Source organism: Scyliorhinus canicula, chromosome 2 (genome assembly GCF_902713615.1).
Source record: "Scyliorhinus canicula chromosome 2, sScyCan1.1, whole genome shotgun sequence".
NCBI lineage: Eukaryota > Metazoa > Chordata > Chondrichthyes > Carcharhiniformes > Scyliorhinidae > Scyliorhinus > Scyliorhinus canicula.
The window spans coordinates 145,886,946-145,907,934 of NC_052147.1; the positions used below are offsets into that span (position 1 = coordinate 145,886,946).

At 46.0% G+C, this 20,989-nt stretch overlaps 1 protein-coding gene across 1 annotated transcript in view; it reads left to right on the forward strand.

The window, feature by feature from the left end:
* trak2 (trafficking protein, kinesin binding 2) overlaps positions 1 to 20,989 on the forward strand; it is a 117,279-nt gene that overhangs the window by 59,496 nt on the left and 36,794 nt on the right. Inside the window, exons 4-6 of the mRNA XM_038787548.1 lie at positions 8,417 to 8,493; positions 9,715 to 9,831; positions 11,991 to 12,200. Of these exons, the coding sequence (XP_038643476.1) occupies positions 8,417 to 8,493; positions 9,715 to 9,831; positions 11,991 to 12,200 (404 nt within the window). The remainder of the gene's footprint in view (positions 1 to 8,416; positions 8,494 to 9,714; positions 9,832 to 11,990; positions 12,201 to 20,989) is intronic.

Below are 20,989 nucleotides of genomic sequence, written 5' to 3' on the forward strand. Positions count from 1 at the left end.
CAGAAGAGCATCATTGCTTAGTGCAGGGAGGCACTTTGTTTCTTCTATTCACATAATCATCTAATGCAGTGTTTTTAAACTTTTTTTGCTGGGACCCAATCTTGCCAACTGGCAGATCTTCGGGACCCATGCCGACCAACCTTAGGGACTCACCTTATTCCGAATGCTTCATGCATTAAGATACAAAACTTGCCTTTTTGCCATTTTTAATCATTCTAACATTTCCTTGTACTGTGGCCATATGTGCCTCTCACCCTCGATTACCCTGTCGACTGTTCTGCATTTTACTTTTTTATTAATGCCCATGTTTCTCTTAGCCTTTTCACTCTGCGGGCCCTTGCCATTCTTGTGGGATAGTGAAAATATTGAACTCCCACAAACAAACAAATGTGAAAGCTGGGGGTTAATAGGAAATTTCAAAACTGAAACTGATGGCTTTTTTTTTAATAAACATTTTATTGAGGTATTTTTGGTATCAAAACAACAACAAAGTAGACAAGGTACATGACACCATAAACATAGTGCAAAAAACATTTACCTTTCGTACAGGTCCCACCCTTATTACAACCCTACTCTGACTTAAACTACCCACCCCCACCCCCACTGTCTGCTGACGATTAATTCTCCGCAAGCAAGTTGACGAATGGTTGCACCTCCAGGTGAACCCCAACAGTGACCCTCTCAAGACAAACTTAATTTTCTCAATACAGAGGATGCCAGCCATGTCCGATAGCCAGGTCTCCGACTTTGGAGGATTTGGGACCCTCCGTGCCGATAGTATCTGTATCCGGGCTACCAGGGAAGCAAAGGCCAGAACATCTGCCTCTTTCTCCTCCTGGATTCCCGGATCTTCCGACACCCCGAAAATTGCCACCTCTGGACCCAGCACCATTCTTGTTTTTAAAATCTTGGACATGACATCCGCAAACCCCTGCCAAAATCTCCAAAGCTTTGGACATGTCCAAAACACATGGGCATGGTTTGCTGGTCCTCCGTGCATTTTGTGCACCTGTCCTCCACCCCAAAGAATCTGCTCATCCGGGCCACTGTCATGTGAGCCCGGTGCACAACCTTAAATAGTATCAGGCTGAGCCTGGCACATGTTGCAGACGTGTTGACGCTACTCAAGGCGTCTGCCCATAAACCATCCTCTATCTCGCCTCCCAGCTCCTCCTCCCACTTACGCTTCAGCTCCTCGGTCTGCGTCTCACCTGACCCCATAAACTCCTTTATAGATGTCCGAAACGCTCCCTCCCCTACCCACCCTCTGGAAATTACCCTGTCCTGAATCCCCCTCAGCGATAGGAGCGGGAAGGTTGCCACCTGTTTACGAAGGAAGTCCCGCACCTGCAAGTATCTGAATTTGTTTCCCCTCACCAGCCCAAACTTTTCTTCCAGCGCCCTCATACTTGGAAAGCTCCCCTCTATGAACACACCCCCCATCCTCTCAATTCCCGCTCTCCGTCATACCTGGAAACCCCCCCCCCCCACCCCAATCCATACTCCCCGGGGCAAACCAGTGGTTATCACAAATTGGGGCCCAGACCCACTGCTCCCACATGCCACCTCCACTGGCCCAAACTCTCAGGGCCGCCACCACCACAGGGCTGGTGGAGTAACATGCCGGCAGGAGCGGCAGAGGCGCAGTTGCCAACACCCCCAGAGTGGTGCCAACTGATGGCTTTTGTTTAGTAAATGTTTTAAGGATTATAAAAATGTGAGTAAGTGGAGTTAAAATACAGATCAGTCATGATCTGATTAAATGGCAGAGTTGACATGAGGAAGAATAGTTTATTTCTGTTCCTCCATTCTAATTTTCCTAATCCTGGACAGATTTTCAAATTCTCGCTATCTGTACATGTTGCCTGTTAAAGCTAATTCTTCCACCCCCTCTTCAGAAGTAAAAACTAAATTGGGAGGGAATGGAAACGATGTGCTCTCCTTTTGTTGAGACCATCATTCTCTCACTAATGACAATCTCTTGTCCGGAACAAGAAGTCCACACACCACTAGGCTCCCAGTAAGTGCTGAGAACGATTAAAATATCCTTTCCAATTCCCAGGTAAATATCTACCAGTGCTCTGGGTGATAACCTCATTGCTTGTGAGTCTTCAGCACAGTGCAATGGGATCACTTACGACAGAATGAGAGAGTGGACTTGTCACTGGATTCAAACCCAAATTCCTGTCACAATTACTTTTCAAATAAAGCTGTCGATTGCATGAAAACGCAGCAGTTGAAATTCCTGCTTGACCATGAGGAAAGCTAGGGAGGTATCTACAAAACAAAATTCTTCAGCTAAAACTTTACCTTAAATTCTCTCTTGAGGCCTGAGCAGGGGAGCAGCAGGGATCGTATGACAGGAAACAAAAAGGACCCGCAAACCTGGCGCTGAGACCAGACACAAACAGCCTTGGCTTCACGACCCTTCTGACACCCACTCGTGGGTCGTGATCCACACTTTGGAAAAACCCTGAACTGATGTCCTCTTGAATGCCTCGATTGAACCTGCCTCCACAGGCTGTGCATTCCAGACCTGCACCACTTGCTGAGCGAACAAAGTCTTTCCCATATCACATTTGCTTCTTTGAAAATCACTTATCTGTCATTCCAAATAATTGAGACTTCCCAAATGTATTGACCTTGCCTGTAATTGACAGACATACATTTAAAATGAAGATTGTGCAGTCTTTTATTAAATTACCACCATGGTTGGGAATAATCAGAGTTGCAATGTACCTGTCGAAGTGCAGTGCTATGCCGTAGTAATACATTGATGTATGTGTCCTATTCTGGTTCATCTGTGCTGCTTGGTGCGGTTTTGAGGTAGGTGAATTATCCAGTTACTGAAAAAATTGTATTTTAATTTGGGATCATCGAGCATTTTTCAACATTCAATCCATGTAGGCGTTGAGTCAGGTACAGAGTACACAAATGGTTGTTTAACGTTTAACCTCTGTTCAGAGTCCTACTGGTTTGGCAACAACAAATGTGTGAATACACTTGATACCAAGGTGGAATTTGTTTACAAGGCGAGGTCAGAGACCATGTAAAGTGCCTTGCTTCATAATGTCATAATATTCAAGTGTTAGATAAAGTAATTTGTCTAGTACTTGAGTCAGGTTATCAGGTAATGCACTGTAATGTAAGTTGGCCCTTTCAGTTTGCATCCCAGGTTGTCCAAATAGACCAGGTCTGTTTTCTTCCTCCTTCTCCCCCCTCTCCCCCTAATCCATAATGATTGGAATTGTACCCAAATCCTCTGCTCACTCATCATTTCTGACCTATGTTGACTCACAGTCCCTCACATTTTAAATTCCTATCCTTGTGTTCAAATTATTTCTTTGATCCCATCCTTCTCTATTTCTGTAGACCCCTGCACAACTTCAGTTCCATCCAAATTCTCTGTTACCTTTCTGTTTCCTTTCTCTGACCTTGTGCCTCTCCACTACTGTAATCCATACCTTCCAAGAGCTGTTTGCAGGTCCACCCTAAACCCCAGCACTTGATTCTGGTAATCCCACCTTAATTCATTTGCCTTTGGCTTGGTGTACAATTGTTGATTCCTTCTTTGGTTTGATGTTTAATTGTCGATTGCTGCCTGAGACAACGTTGCACTATATTTCTTCATTGAAGACTGTGTATAAATAGGAGTTATTGTCGGTCTCTTTCTAAAAGAGCAACAGAGATTGTTGCAACTGATTGTTTCAAATTTAGAGGCTGATTGCTTTAGAAAGTCTAAAGCCTGGCGTTTACTATGGCCCTTCTAACCTCCATTTGAGCCCCGAGTTCTGTTTTCAGATTTTAGAACATCCCGGCTTGTAAATTCAAGGGATCAAAATGTTCAGAATCGCCTCTCAGAACATAGAATAGAATTAATACAGTGCAGAATAGGTAATTCGGCCCATCAAGGCTGCAAAGACCCTCTGTAAGAGCCCACTCTCCCGCCCTAATACCGCAACCCCACCTAACCTGCATCCTGGAGAAAACCCATGCAGACATTGGGAGAATGTGCAAACTCCACACACACAGCCACCCCGTGGTTGGAATTGAACCCGGGTCCCTGGTACTCTGAGGCAACAGTGCTAACTGCTATGCCACCATTCCACCCTTTTTACTTAGTTGCAAGCAACAAAGATGTATATTTATTTATTTTATTTTTTTTTTGCTCCATTAATTAAAGTTACAAAGCCAATGTGCAGAGTGAACAAGGCAAATCCTTAATCCATATCATTGCTTGCTCCAAAAAACAGTTCAAATTGAAGTTAATTCATGTCTCCACAAGAGAAAGGTACAAGATCCAAGCTGACACAAAAATGCATTACGCCTCATCTTGGGCTTGATATGACGCTTGATTTTAGCTAAAAGGCCGAGAAGCGATAGATGTGCATTTATATAGTGCCTTTCATGACCTTGGGCCGTCCAAAAGTGCTTTGCGAACTGCTGTAGTTAATTTGCACGCAGCAAGACCCCACAAATAGCACTGAGATAAATGAGTACAGGTAAAAATGTTTTTTTTTCTTTTGTGATGTCTGTTAAAGGTTGGCCAAGAGAGAGAGAGCACCCCAGCTCCTCTTCGAAAAGTTGTATTGTGGAATCTTTTAGGTCCTCCTGATGTTTCATTCAAAAATGTGGATTGCCCAACAGCGCAGTGCACACACTCTCAGGAGTGCACTGGGCTGACGGCATAGACTTTGTGATCATGACCTGAGTGAGTAATTGAACTCACTATCTTCTGGCTGTTACTGACGAAGCCACAGCCAACGCCTACCATATTTAACATTTTCCAAGTAAAGCTACTGAGAACTCTAAGTGTGTTTCCCTGCTATTAACTGCTTTCATCCCATAAAGACGCATCCACTTGTCTAAACCTACAGTGTTGGCATACAAGCTAGCAAAGCCATAAATTAATTAACCCCCTCCACTGTGTTCACCACTCCACCATCCCTTGCGAAAAGTTGGACAGACACTGCCTGAATTCAGCCTGCTAAAATCTTGCACCCGACACTGATGTTTGCAAGTTCAGTGTTACTGATCAACTGGGAACAATAGAAAGGAGAGTCAAAAGGAGGTTGTGGCCAATTAGGGAATCATAAATGAGATAGCCTTGCTTTAAATGCACACAGTAATAGCCTACTGCTGAAAGGGCTCACTGATCCCTTGAATGAATATTTAAAAGTAAAGTGCATTTATTCAAAAAAGATTGCTCTGGAATCTAACGTTTAAGAATAATTAGCACAAAGGGCGCCGTCGATTTGAAAATCAAATGGAGTGGTTTGGAATGTGCATCTCGTTTGACAACAGCCTGAAAGTTGTGGGCTGAAGTCCCATTCCAGAGACTTGAGCACATTGACCAGGTTGATACTGCACCCAGAACTGAGGGGGAACTGCATGTTCAGAGGTGCCGTTTTTCAGGTGGGACGCTAAACCAAGGCAACCACTTGTTTATGCAAAATAATTTGTGTCGTTATTTTGAAGAATGGGGGAATTTTCCCTGGTGACTTGGCCAGTATTCTGCCTCTTGAAGTTGACTGTAACTGCGTATGTGTTTAAAGCAGAGCCGTGAAATTTTTGCTGGATTGATGCCAACTTTGTGGAACCGCGTGAAATCAATAAGCAGCTTGCAAGCAACATATTTTGTATTCATTCATGGGATGTGGGTTTTGGGTTATTTGCCATCCTTAATTGCCCCTGAGAAGTTGGTGGTAAACTGCCGCCTTGGATATATCAATGGGTTTATCCCTACATTCTTTCAGTATTTGGAAGCACAGCACTGTTAGGGTCATAAGTACAAAGTTGAGGTGATTCTACATAAAAATGGACAATTTATTCATAAACCTGCCCTACCTTGTTTTGCCTTTCATTCATCCAAGGTTCTCCCTGGTTCTATTCACAAGCCTCCTGTTCACATCAGAAACATTTTCATGCTGTGGCTACCTTTTCATGATGTGGCTACCTTTTCATGAGTTGATTGCGGTTTGGCGTAGATCATTAAACTGAAGGTTTTTAATTTTGGGTGTAATTTAACATTTTACCTCAGACAGCAGCATCCGATGCTTCAAGATCAAATTTTTAAAAATTCATTCATGGGATGTGGGTGTCGTTCGCTGGACAGCATTTATTGCTCATCCCTAATTGTCCTTGAACTGAGAGACTTGCTAGGATTTAAGAGTCAACCACATTGCTGTGGGTCTAAAGTCACATGTAGGCCAGACCAGGTAAGAATAGCAGATTTCCTTCCCTGAAGGACATTAGTGAACCAGATAAGTTTTTTATGACACTGACAATGGTTTCTTGGTCATCAATAAGCTTTTAATTTCATATTTTTATTGAATTCGAATTTCATCATCTGTCATTGTTGGATTGAAACACGGGGGCCCAGAGCATTAACCTGCATCTCTGGACAATATCACTTATTTATCTTGGGAGAGTGAAGGCCTTTGGGATGAACGTTCTGAAATAAATTTCTTTCCATGTTGCAATGGCGCTGCTCATTCCCATTGCACCCATTCTCTACGGTTAATGCTGTACCACGTTCAACGCATTAGGGCTCAGCACCTGTTTAGAGGCTAGAATTGTCCACATAGACAGTCTCTCAAGAGTTGGAACAGAGCAATGTGTAAGTATCGGAGCAGTGTATAAATGAATGATAGATATAGAAAACTCAGGACCATAGTGATATTTTCTTAATGTGACCAGTTCCTAATGGCTGTTTGGCACAACAGGAGGAGTTCTGAGAGGGTAGCTAGATGGGGAGTAAATATCTCTACTGGCAAGAGGGTCGATTACCAAAGGATGACACCGATTTAAGAACTTGGTTGGTTATTTCTTTCAGTTGACGTGTGTTTTTGGTACTAATGTAACAGCTGGTTGGAGTCATACCCAGCACAAAGGAAGATGGCTTTGGTGGTCAGTGGTCAATGATCTCAGTTCCAGGACATCACTGCAGGAATTCCTCAGGGCATGTCCTAGGTCCAACTATCTTCAGCTGCTTTATCAATCACCTTCCTTCCATCATGAGGTTCGAGGTGGGGATGTTCCCTGATGATTGTACAATGTTCAGCATCATTCACAACTCTGCTTATACTGAAACAGTCCATGCCCAAATGCAGCAAGACCTGGATGTCATAATATACACATCAGTATATAATGGTGCAGACACACACTGATTGACACAGTGCAAGACCAATCAACACACACAACACAGCAGCCAATCATCAGTTAGAACACACTCACTATAAAGCCAGATGGCACTAGTTTTCCCGCTCATTCGGGATGCAGCTTCTGAGAAGGACAGAGCTCACAGCTTGTAGCACAGATCTTTACCATGTGCTGATATTATAGACTGGTTAGGATAGGCATAGGTCTTCAGTTTAATCTAACATAGTGTCGACCCACTGTGAAAGCATGTTCAACAGTTCCTAGCTTAATAAAATAGTGTTGTACTATTTCTAGTGTTGGTAGCCTGTATGTGTTACTGCTAAGGTAATCGCAGTCTCCACAGATCCAGAATACCCAACACATCACTGGACTTGGCTGACTAGTGGCAAGTAACACTCGCACCATACAAGTGCCAGGCAATGATCATCTCCAACAAGAGAGGATCTAATCATCACCGTTTGATATTCAAAGGCATTACCACCACTGAATCCTCCACTCGCTACATCCTGGGGATATCCTTAACCAGAAACTGAGCTGGACTAGCCATGCAAATATACTGCCTACAAGAACATGTCAGAGGCTAGGATTCCTGTGGCGAGTAACTCACCACCTGATTCCCCAAAGTCTGTCCACTGTCTACAATGCACACATCAGGAATATTCTCCATTTGACTTGATGAGTGCAGCACCAACTACACCATCCAGGGCAAAGCTGCCCCCTTGATTAGTACCCCTTCCACAAATATTCACTCCGTCCTCCGCTGATGAGCAGTGGCAGCAGCGTATACCATCTACAAGATGCACTTCAGGAACTCACCGAGGTTTCTCACCGAGGCAACACCTTCCAAACCTTAAGACAACTATCATCTCGAAGGACATCTGGAAGTTTGCCTGCAAGTCACTCACCACTCTGACTTGAAAATATATGACTGTTCCTTGGCTGTTGCTAGGTCATGATCCAGGAACTCCCTCCCTAGCAGTACTGTTGATGCACCTACACCTCTGACTGCAGCAGTTCAAGAAGGCAGTTCATCACCACCTTTTCAAGAGCAACTAGGATTGGGCAATAAATGTTGCCTCAGCCAGGGATGTCCACATCCCTTAAATTAATTATTAAGAATGTTGTATAGCTCTGTCTTCTAATTGGAGCTGTCGTAAATGAAAGAAAATTGTACTGATGATCTTTTTTGTTCTTGTATGTTTCAACCCAAGCAAAGTAAAAAGTTTGTCTTTCTAATTTCTTACTGTTTCCCCAGTTCTCAGTTCCGACAGGGTGGATCAGATGACCAGGACTTACAATGACACCGAAATGCTTACACACCTGCTGGCTGAGGTGAGCTTTATTTAAGCTGCATTTGCCAAGTGTCTGCCATCAAAACCAGTTTCAGTTACAAATCAGAAAGAAGTAACAACCCCTGGCAGACCAGCAAGAGACTGATGCACATTTAACACTTTTCAAATATTGACTGTAGAAAATGAAAAGTTCACAGTAACACTCCAAATCGAATCACTCTGCACCGAAGGCCATTTGGTCCACTCTTTGAAAGAGCTATAAATAGTCCCATTCCTCTGCTCTTTCTCCATCGCCCTACAAATCTTTCACCTTCCAGTATTTATCCGATTCCCTTTTTGAGAGTTACTCAATTTGCTTCAGTCGCACTTTCAGGAACACCTTCCAGACTTCTAACTTATTTTCTACTTTGTTTTATTTGTCGGTCATCCAAAATTGTGTCCTGGTTACTTTACAGGCCCTTTTGCCAGTACAAAACCGTTTCTTCCTATTTAATCAATCAAAACCTGTTCTTTTTACAAATGCCCACTTAATTTATTACCTGAAGGTGGATATATTCTTCCAAGTCAACAAGGTGCCTGTGCCCTCAAAATGTTGTGAACTCCGTTATGGGTTAGTTGACTGCAATGATCCTCCTTGGGCTAATGCATGATGAACCTGAGTATATATTGTTCAAAAAGCTCACAAAGATGCGCACACCAACTCTTGTTCCTCCTAATTTCCTTTTGCTTTGCGTAGCACGTTTGCGCTCTGCGGTCCCTTTTACCTTGCTGCACGGCCATGCAGGCACATATCTTAAAGGACCACTTATGTGGAACCTGTTTATCCTCTTTGTGGTAAGTTCTAGACTGCAGTGTGGTTGCATACCAGCGCAGCTTAAGGGGAATATTGCTCTGGCTTGTTCCGGATTCCCAAAACAAATATTAATTGATCATATTTGTGAATTTCATCAGATTTTCAAGCTGCTATAAATGGTACGGTCAGTTGCTGTTCTTTATCCACAGAGTAGGGGAAGGGAAACAAAAGTGTTTTACACAAAATGATCTGATGTATCCGTTTGCGCAGATGGTGGATTTTATTTTATTTATTTATTGTCACGTGTACCCAAGGTATGGTGAAAAGTATTGTTCTGTGTACAGTCACAGCAGATGAAGTTGAAAAAACAATAGGATCACAATGCTTCAACATATAAACTCAATAGATATGAGAATTTTGGTTGGTTGCAGCCAACGGACTCGGGTTACTTGTGTTTTTTTTTGGCAGAGAGATCGCGATTTGGAATTGGCTGCCCGGATAGGACAGTCATTATTGCAACGGAACCGGGTACTGACGGAGAGGAATGAGCTCTTGGAAGAACAGTTGGCTCAGGCTTTTGATCAAGTGAGTAATCACTTTCAAAGTAAAGAGATACTGAACTATCAAATCAAACTCAACCGGTTCACTTCTTTTGGGGAAGGAAACATGTCTTTTTCCAATCTAACCTGTAAGTGTCTCCAATCCCATGCCAATGCCCTGCAAAATGGTATAACCAGCCCTTCAGATAAAACATGTAATAAATTACAGTGTTGCCAGATCCCAAGAATGAATAGATCAGGATAAAAATCTGTTGTCACAAACCAATCTGAATCAAAGTGTTGCATAGGGTTTATATAATCTAAATATATACCATTGAAATCCATGGCATGTTGGGATGGCAGAAATTTGTGGTAGCTCCTGTAGACGTTGATTTGATATCTGCTCATAGGTCTTTCCAATGGGTGTTATATCATTAAATGTACACCCTGTGGGGAATTACCACCTCACAGCTGATGGATTCTCCAATGCACTGTACTATTGCTTAATCGTCTTGTTCCACCGACACCGGAAGAGTTTGCTGACTAGAGGAGATAATTTAATTTGCAGCAAAAAAAATCAAACCCACCAATCAGTTTGGTTCATCTCAAGTATACTCTATTCACATGTGCTTTCATAAAATTCATAAAGTGCCAAACCTCATTCGCCTATCACCCCCATGCTCATTAATCTGGATTAGCTTCCAGTGCAGCACTGCCTCCCATTTAAAATTCACGTTCCGAGTATTTACATCCCGCCATAGGCCTCCTTTCTCCCTATCTCTGTAACATATTGAAGTCCTCTGAGATCCCTGCACCCATTCAATCCTGGCCCTTTTCATATTCCTGATTTTGATCGCCATTTGTGGAAGTGCCTTCAGCTGTCTTGGCACTCAGCTCTGGAATTCCCCTCTAAACCTCTCTGCCTTTCGAGCTTTCTCTCTTCCTTTGAGATGCTGTTTAAAACTGACCTTTGGGTTACAGGCTTGGTGTCAGTTTTTTTTCTAATAATGTTTCTGTAAAGCAATGTGAACATTTTACTATGTTAAAGGTGGTAAATAAATACAAATAAAAATAGAAAATGCTTAAAATACTCAGCAGTGAGCCTACGCTATCGGGAGAACAACAAAGTTAATATTTCAGTTCAGTAATCTTTCATCAGAGCTAGGTTATTGACCTTTAACTTTCTCCATAGATGTTGCCTGACCTGCTGAGTATTTCAGTATTTTCTATTTTTTGGTTCAGATTTCCAAGTTCTTGCAGTATTTTTCTTTTGTGCTCAAGTTGTTCATTTTGTGCATTAAGTAGAAACTTACAATTTTTTAAAGCCATCTTAGCATATGGATGTCACTGCATCCTGTTTGAAGACACCATAGTAGCTTCTATTTTTTCAGCAACTGTAATATAAGATAAAAGTGTCCCTGAACCCTTCATTGAGGTGTAACTGAGGACATGGATTTAATAATCTTTATTGTCACAAGTAGTCTTACATTAACACTGCAATGAAGTTACTGTGAAAATGCTCTCGCCGCCACATTCCGGCACCTGTTCGGGTATGCAGAGGAAGAATTCAGAATGTCCAAATTACCTAACAGCACGTCTTTTGGGACTTGCGGGAGGAAACCGGATCAACCAGAGGAAACCCGTGCAGACATGGGGAGGACGTGCAGAATCCTCACAGACAGTGACCCAAGCCGGGAATCAAACCTGGGACCCTGGCGCTGTGAAGCCAAAGTGCTAACCACTGTACTGCCATGCTGCTATTGGAAAGAGAAATATTACAAAGGGTGACTTGAAACTTCGCAAAAGAGGTTTGTTGAAGGAAGGGGCTGAAAGGAGGAGTAGGAGCGATTTAGGGACTGTGGGACCCAGGCAACTGATAACTTGGCATTTATAAAGCACCTTCCATATTCTCTAAAATATATTCCAAAGCACTTTATAGCCAAGGAACTAGTCATGTGGTCTAGTCACTGTCATAATGTAGGAAACCCAGCAGCCAATTTTTACTTAGCAAGATCCCACAGCAGCAATGTGATAATTACTTTGTAATCTGTGTTAGTGATACAGGTTGAGAGTAATCAGAAGCCAGAATTCTAGCAAGACCTCCCACTGTTCTTCTTACTCTTGTCCTTGCACATTGCGTTTTGGGTTCATTTGTATTCTATATTTTCCAATTAGCCACTATTCCGTCCATGTTCTTTCCATTAGGTTAATCAACTGCAGCATGAGCTGTCTAAGAAGGATGACCTCCTGCGAGTGGTGGCCAATGCTTCGGAGGAGAGCGAATCCGACTCCAGCTGCTCCACACCCCTCCGCCACAATGAGTCCTTTCATCTGTCCCACAGCTTGATGCAGCTGGATGCTTTACAGATTAAATTACGAGAACTGGAGGATGAAAACTTCTCTCTCCGTTCTGAGGTAGGTCATGGTGGTAGGATTCCATTTAGAATAACTAATATATTGGTGTACCACATACCCGAGACAAGCAACTGGCTTAGTTGTACATGTCAATATCTTGCTTGTGTATGACTTTTGAATTATATGTGGGTTGATATGGTTGTGCTTTTGCATGGGCCTTTTTGTCACATGATAGACCGTGACATCATTGGTTACTTCACTGGCTGAGAGTCAGTCTAGACTGAGCCTCTGTACAGTTAACTATCTAATAAACCCCTGTTGGTTACTGCTTTCAACACACCTGCTTAGCAAATCCGGTCTTTTTATCCTGCAAGCATAGTACACAACAGGATAAAAAGAAAAAGGGTGATGAGGAACGGATCAGAAGAAACCTTTTTTGAAGTGAAAAGTAAATCAAAGCTGTCGATGATCAACATTGAGGCAAATCAACAGTGGTTCAACGATCACACCTCACATATTGCATCTGACATCGGACTGATACGGTTGTTGATCAGGTTAATCAGGCAATCTGACGAAGTTAGGCTGCAGAGCTCATCACATGCAGTAGAGTAAGATGCAAAGAGTAAAAAAATGAATATAGTTAGCTGATACAATTAGCTTATTCACCATATTTTAGATAGACCATTAAGGGAAGTTGTGAGAGCATTCCGATATCACTGAAAATTATGGGCAAATTTGCTGCCTTGGGCTTATTAAAGGAAGACTCAGAAAACTGGAAATCATATGCAGAGAGATTCCACTATTATATCCTGGCCAATAAAATTGTGGAAGTTATTCAGGTCCCTGTTTTTCTTGGGCACAGTAAGAAGTCTTACAACACCAGGTTAAAGTCCAACAGGTTTGTTTCAAACACGAGCTTTCGGAGCACGGCTCCTTCTTCAGGTGAAGAAGGAGCCGTGCTCCGAAAGCTCGTGTTTGAAACAAACCTGTTGGACTTTAACCTGGTGTTGTAAGACTTCTTACTGTGCTCACCCCAGTCCAACGCCGGCATCTCCACATCATGGCCTGTTTTTCTTAGTACACTTGGAAGCAAAACTTGTAATTTGCTCAGAAGTTTGATCCAACCTGAGAAACCCTGTAATAAAACTTATCAAAAATTGGTTCAAATATTAGAAGACTATCAAACGCGAAAGCCATTAATTATCGCAGAGGTTTCGATTTCACCAAAGGAATGAGCTAGAAGGGGAAAGCATCGCACAGTTCATTGCAAACCTCGAGCACCTAGTGGAGCTTTGCGAATTTGGTTACTCGCTGGATGATAACAACCGAGACCGCTTAGTTTGTGGGTTCAGAAATGAGGCTATTCAGAGAGAATTATTAACGGAACAAAATCTAAGTTTGAAAACAGCATTAATATTGCCATTTCAGTGGAGCTTGCTGCTAAAGCGACTTCTCGGCTTGGAGCAAGCACAAGAATCCATAAAATGGCTACCGCCCAGCAACAGACATTAGGGAATGTCAAAATCCCAGAAGAAAGGTCTTGGGAAGAGGAGAGTGAGCGAATATCCACCTGCGAGTGTTGCTGTGAGTCCAATAGGAGGAAATAGGGCGGGGGCTGGGGCGTTGGGTGGAGCTGCTCTCATCATGGTTGAAACTCTGGCCGAGGTGGTGATGGTGAAGTTTGAACGGCTGTTTGCAAAACATTTGGAGGTGTTTCGGAGGGAGATGGCGACTTCACTTAAAGAGTGGGTTAAGGAGGCAATTGCCCAGTAAAGCAGCAGTGATGAAGTCATCGGTCGAGGTGCGGGAGCAAAAAGAGAAGTTGAAGGGGGTGGAGGAGGCACTGTGGCAAAACACAGCCAGTTCATCTCAATTGGTGAAGAGTGCGGAGGTCAATAAAGGGCTCAGAGCCGAGGTGGAGGACCTGGGCAACAAGTCAAGGAGGCAAAATTTGAGGATCGTGGGCCTGCTCAAGGGGTAGCGGGCCCGAGGCCAGCCGAGTATTTGGCAAAGATAATTGCCGAGTTGATGGGGGGCGGGGGGGTAGAGCCCTCCCTCTGAGTTGGACAGGGCACATCAGTCACTCAGGCTAAAGCAAATGAGCCACCAAGGGCGGTCATAGTCTGCTTCCACAGCTGCCACATGAAGGAAGGTTTTGAGCTGGGCGAAGCAGAGACGAGATGTGAAGTGGGAAGGTGTTGGTATCTGCATATGCCAAGATCTGACAACGGGGTTGGCGAGATGGCGGCACTGTACGACAGCGGAGTGAGGTTCGGAGTGGTCTGCCCAGTGAAGCTGAGAGGGACTCACAAATCGAAGGAGTTTTATTTTGAGGTGGAGACGTTTGTTAAGGCTGAAGGACTGGGACTGAGATAAGAATTGGGATCTGGACTTCATTGGTGGGGTCTGGGAATGTTTTACTTGTTGATTTTTTTTTTGGATTACGGTTTTGTTTTCGGGGGGATTACAAGTGTTCTTGTTTTTATTTATGGGTGCGGTTCTTCTATGTTTCTTGGTTTGGGAGTGGTGGGGTTTTGGGCATGAGGCGCTGCATTACTGAGGATGGGGTGGGGATGAGGGGGGGATCTGGCAGTGGTCTCTGCGCTAGCAAACGAAGGTTGGCTAGTGAACGGGAGTGTGGTGGGGCGGGAGGGGCCAAGATTGTTAGAACAGGTCTCGATGGATCTCGGCGGTGTGAATGGTGGGGGAAATGTTCAATACTGGGTGAGGTGTTTGCAAGTGGAAGGAGGGGGTCGACGGTAACAAAAGGATAAGGCAGGTCCGGCTGGATGGGCGGGGTCTGGGGTAATGGTTTTAACGGACAGAAGGGACTTGGGGGAAAGAAGAGTGAGAGACCCCCGGTTAGAATGTTGACATGGAATGTGAGAGGGTTTGGGGTGACCGGTAAATAGAGTGAGTATTTTTGCTCAGTTAAAGAGTTTAAAGTTGATGTGGTGATGCTGCAATGCAAGAGACCCATCTGAGTGTGAAGGACCAGATGAGGCTTAAGGAAGGGTTGGATGACCCTGGTGTTTCATTCGGGGTTTGATAGTAGGTCTGATGTGGTTGTAATGGGTGTACTGGAGGAGAGGTTGGTGACGTTAGCTTGGATATATGACCCCTCATTGGAATAACGCAGGGTTCGTGAAGAGAACATTGACTACCATTCCGAATCTGGATACCCATGGGTTGATAATGGAGGGGAGGGCGATTGGAACACAGTGCTGGAGCCGAGGGTGGATCGGTCTGAGCTGACCCCGTCGGAGTGGAGAGGATGGCTCAGGGCGATTTTTACATCCGAGGGACTGGGGGTATTCACTTTTTTCCACGGTGCACAAGGTATTCTTAAGGATTGACCTTTTTGTGTTGTCTGGAGATAAGAGGACTTTGTATTTGGCAATTGTCATCTCTGATCACGTTCTGCATTGAATGAGCATGGTACTGGAGAAAGGGGTGGCCCAGAAACCGGGGTGGAGGATGGATGTGGGGTTATTGCCGGATCGGAGCTTCTGTGACAAGATAGGGAAGGTGATTGAGGTGTATGAGGGGTTCAATTGCACTGAGGAGGTCTCTCAATCAGTGGTTTGGGAGGCTGTGAAGACAGTGATGAGGGGATGGTGATCTCAGTTAAGGTAAAGGTGGAGAGGGAGGAATGCCTGCAGTTGATAGAAGGGGTTTTGGGGAACTGGTGGTGGCCATGGAGTGAGCGATTGCACACTTCGTAGCTCCTGCTCAAAGTGAACTTTTCCAGACCTTTCCCTGTCTGAAGGGTTGAATTTAGGGTGGAAAGAGATGTGGAAGTGCCAGCAGAGAATGCAACTTCTCTGGTGTGGCTGGTGGATGGATCCACAAAGTAAGAGTGGGTCTAGAGAAGGGAGCTGGTGGAGCAGGAGCGACTGTGTGCCACAGGTTAAAATGGTGTAAGGCAAAGGGCCTGTTCTGGCCGCCCAGTGGTCAACGGAGCAGCTGATGGAGTTATTAAATGAGAAGTTCAGCCAGCAGAGAAGGGAAGCCCTGGTAGACATGGCAAGATGTAGAGCCGCTCAAAGCAGGGATTGACCGAGTAGAGCAGAGGCTGGAGTCCCAGGGCCAGGTGATCCAGAAAGTGAAGGAGGCGTTGGGGGAGCATGAGAATCAGCTCGCCTCATTGGTGGCTGAGGTGGGGGTGATGCGGGAGACCAATAGAGGCTGAAGGAGAAGGTGAAGGATCTGGAGAACGGTTCCAGACGGAAACATTTGAGGATTCTGAGGCTGCCCGAAGGGAGTTTGGGAGGTCAGCACATGTGTTGCCAAAATGCTGGAAAAGCTTTGGGGAAGGGGGCCTTTGATCGGCCTCTGGAGGTCGACCAAGAGCACAGGACACTGATGAGGAGGCCACAGGCAGGCGAGCCGCCGAGGGCAATGGTGGTGTGGTTGCACCACTTCTTGGATAAAGAGAAGATCCTACAGTGGGCGAGGCAGACGAGGAAGTGCACCTGGGAAGGGAATGAGCTGTGGGTGTACCAAGACCTGGGTAAAGAACTGGCAAAGAGGAGGGCCGCATTTAATCGGGTCAAGGCTGTCCTCTTCTAGAAGGGGTTGACGTTTGGGGTGCCATACTCGGCCCGCGCTGGGTGACTTTTCAGAATCGAGAATACTATTTTGATGCGCCAGAAGAGGCGACAGAGTTTTTAAGGGACATTGGACTGGCAGGAGAAGAAGGCCTTTAACTTTTGAGGAGGTGTGAGGTTTATTTTGTTTATTTTGTTTGTGGAGAGCTTTTTCTCTTTTGAAATGTTTTGTTTGGTTTGATGGAGGGGTGCTTGGGGAACATCAAGCTGAGTGCAACTCTTTCTGTTTTTGTTTCTTGGGGAGTGTGGACGGTGAGGGGATGGGGATTCAGTGGGCTAGGGGGTTTGGAGGCCTCGGGTGGGGGCTGTCAAGCTAGCTGGGTGGGCTAATTGATGGGAGCACAGTGGTGGGCGGTCAGGTAGTTGGTGCAGGGGAGGGGGATCGGTTGTTTGGGAGGTGGGTGGGAGTGGTTGCTGACAAGGATGTGGTTGTGGTGGCGCAGCTGGACAGGGATTGATGATGGCGGACATCAAAGGGTGGGTCACATGACACAGGCCTGGGCTGGCCCAAAAAGAGATATGGTTGATCAGCAGGGGAGGGGGGGGGGGGGGGAGCCCCCCCCCCCCCCCCCCCCCCCCCCCCCCCCCCCCCCCCCCAACCAGGCTGGTCACCTGGAACGTGAGGGGGCTGATTGGGCCGGTCAAACAGTCATCTGGACATGAGGAGTCTGAAGGTGGACGTGGCTTTTCTGCAAGAGACGCATTTAAAGATAGGAGATCAGACAGGTTGAGGAAAGGATGGATAGGGCAGGTGTTTCACTAGGGACAGGACATTAATGTGAGGGGAGTGGTGGTGTTGGCGAATAAGCGTTGGCATTTGAGCTGGGGAGCATTGTGGCAGATTCGGGGATCGAGGGTTGTGATGGTTAGTGGGAAGCTAGAGGGGTTGCTGGTGGTCCTGGTAAATGTTTATGCCCCATATTGGGATAATGTGGCGTTTATGAGGTGGGTACTGGGGAAGAACTCTGACCTGGACTCGCACCGGTTGATCATGGGAGGGGGTGTGGGGGGATTTTAACATGGTCACTAAGCCAAGTTTGGATCGGTCGAGCCTGAGATTGGATTACGTGTCGACGGTGGTAAAGGAGTTCGGGAGGGATTAGTTTGTACAAATGCCTGAATAAAATATTTTTTTTTAAAAAGAGATTTTGGAGGTGGGTGGGAGTATGCAGCGGACCTGGATCTGGGGCTCCTAGCAAAGAGGAAGGAGTTGCAGGCGTGGTTCAACCTACTGTCCACAGGGAAAGTGATGCGTCAGCTGAGAAAGGCGAGGGGGGCTGTCTGAGTACGGGTAAATGGTAGGATGTATGTTGGCAGGGCAGCTCTGTAGGGAGGTCACGGCGAGGGAGATGGTTTGGGATAAGACTGGGGAGTTGGTGGTACCTCCGGAACAGACTAACAAAGTGTTTGCTGAGCCACCAGAGGATGAGTGGGAGATGAGGGAGTTCCTGCGGAGCGCTAGAGTCCCTGAGGTTGGGTGAGGTGGTGAGGGAAAGGCTGAAGGAGCCGATGGGGTTAGAGGAAGTGAAGGTGAAAATCGGGAAGGCATCGGCGCTGATGGGTTCCCGGTTAAATTTTATAAAAGATTTCCGGATAAGCTGGCGCCATTGTTTGTGGAAATGTTCGAGCGAGAACACAATGGACAGGGGGGTCTTGCCGAAAATGATGGGACAGGCCTTAATCTCGTTGCTGCTTAAGAAGGATAAGGATCCGGTGGAGTGTGGATCCCATAGGGCCATATCTCTGCTGAATGTGGGCGGCAAGATATTGTCAAAGGCACTGGTGTTGAGGTTGGAGGTGAACTGCCAAGGGTGATTTTGGAGGATTAGACGAGGTTCGTCAAGGGCAGACATCTGTCATCGAATGTGCGGAGGTTGCTGAATGTAGTGCTTCCTCCGGCAGAGGGAAGGGAGTTGGAGGTGGTAGTGGCATTCGATGCGGAAAGGCATTTGATCGGGTGGAGTGTGGTTATTTGATTGCTGTGTTGGAGGAATTTGGGATTGGGCCGAAGTTTGTGGCATGGGTGCAGTTGCTGTATAAGTAGCCGATGGCGAGTGTACGAACAAATAATATGAATTCAGGGTAATTTGCATTGCACCAGGGAACGAGGCAGGGGTGCCCCATGTTTCTGTTTGCATTGATTAAAGAGCCCTTGGCCATTACACTGAGGAGCTCAGAGTTGTGGAAGGGGATAGTGGGGGAGGGGTTGTGGTGGAGCATAGGGTGTTCTTGTATGTGGATGACTTGTTCTATATTACGGAGTCGGGCTCTTCAGTGGTGGACGTAAAGAGCTTGCTTCAGAGATTTGGGATGTTCTCTGGGTGTAAGTTGAATTTGGGGTAAAGTGAGTACTTTGTCCTTTCCTCTACAGGGGCGGGAGCTAGGTTGGGGGGGCTGCCATTCTGTCTGGCAGCATCTCTTACTTTAGGTATCTGGGGTGCAGGTGGCCCGGGACTGAGCAGATCTTCGGAAGTTCATTTTCACTAACATGGTGGGGTGGGTGAAGGCTGATTTATTGAGGTGGGATAATCTTCCTCTGACGTGGGCAGGCCGGTTACAGGCAGCAACAATGAATATTTTGCCGCCATTCTTGTTTTTGTTTCAATGCCTGCCGGTCTTTTTTCCCAAAGCGTTTTTAGAGGAGTTGAATTACCTGATCTCCTTGTTTGGCTTGGTGGGGAAGGTGGCAAGGATAAGGAAGGTGATATTGCAAAGGGGATGGCAGGCAGCTGGGGTGGGGGGAGGGAGTTGCGGTTCGGCTTCCCGAATTTGATGTATTATTATTAGTGGCGAAAGCAGAGAAGGTTCAGGGATGGAATATGGAGGTGGGGGTTTTATGGGTGAGGTTGGAGGCTGGTTCATGAATGGGGTTGCTGGCAACAGCTCCGTTCCTGATGGCCCAAGGGATGTATTCAGTGAGTCTGGTGATAGTGGCACTCTGAGGATTTGGAGGCATTTTATGCAGCATTTTAGGTTTTTTTGGGGGGGGGGGGGGTTGCTGATCCGGGAAAATCACGGGTTTGAGCCCGTGGGGAGGTTGGATGCGAGGTTCCGGGGATGGGAGGCAAAGGGGGTTAGAGAGATGAAGGGTCTGTTTCTGGGAGGGCGGTTTGCGAGCTTGGAGGAGCTGAATGAGAAGTTTGGGCTGGCGCAGGGTGAAAGTTTCCGGTAATTTGTGAGGGAGGGCTTCCCGATAGCATACGCCTCCTCGTTGCTGGTGACGGTGCTGTCAGCGGGGGGGATTGGAAAGGGGCAGTCGTCTCTGTGATTTACGGGAGGATTTTGGAGGAGGATAAGGTGTCCTTGGAAGGCATTAAAGGGAGATGGGTGGAAGAGCTGGGGGCGATGCTGGAGGAGGGATTGTGATGTGAGGTGCTGCAGAGGGTGAATGCCTCCACCTCGTGTGCGAGGCTGGGGCTGATAAAGTCGAAGGTGGTGTACAGGCCGCACCTCACAGTCAAGGATGAGCCAGTTATTCAAATGGGTGGAGGATGCCTGTGAGCGATGTGGGAGGGCCCTGTGAACCATGTGCATATGGTTTGGAAAGGTTTTGGAGGACAATTTTCAGCACCATTTTGGGGGTTTTGCATGTTGCTGTGGAGCCCAGTCCCCAGAAGCCATATTCGGAGTATTGACCGGCTGGAGCTGCAGGCGGGTGCGAGGGCAGATGTCTTAGCCTTCGCCTCGCTGATTGCTTGCAGGTGGGTCTTGTTGGGGTGGGGGTCAGCATCTCTCCCTCTGCCTTGGCATGGCAGGGGAACCTGCTGGAGTTTTTGGCCATGGAGAAAGTGAAATTTGCTCGGGGAGGGGGGTGAATGACTGGCTCTCCAATAGTTGGGGTTTGTTCATTTTGGGGAGTTGATACTATTGAGTGCTGAGGGAGGGGCAGTAGGAGGGAGGGAGGGGGAGATATGTGCGGATGAAGTATTTGATGTGTTGGGTGGGTTTTGTGTGTGTTGTAAATTGTAAAAATTTTGAAAATTTGGGGAAAAAATTCTTTTTAAAAAAGATGTGGGTTGCTATTCTGATATTGCATGGCCCCTTTAAGAGATGAGTCACATGATAGTCCATGGTGCGGGATTGGAGTCAGCCTAGACTAAGCCTTTGTACAGTTCACAGCCATCTAATAAACCTCTTGTGATTATTTTGTTCAATCCATGTGCTTAGCAAGTGCGGGCTTTTTATTCTGCAAGTACAATACACAACAGCTTTTGACATACACATGGTCATATTTGCTGG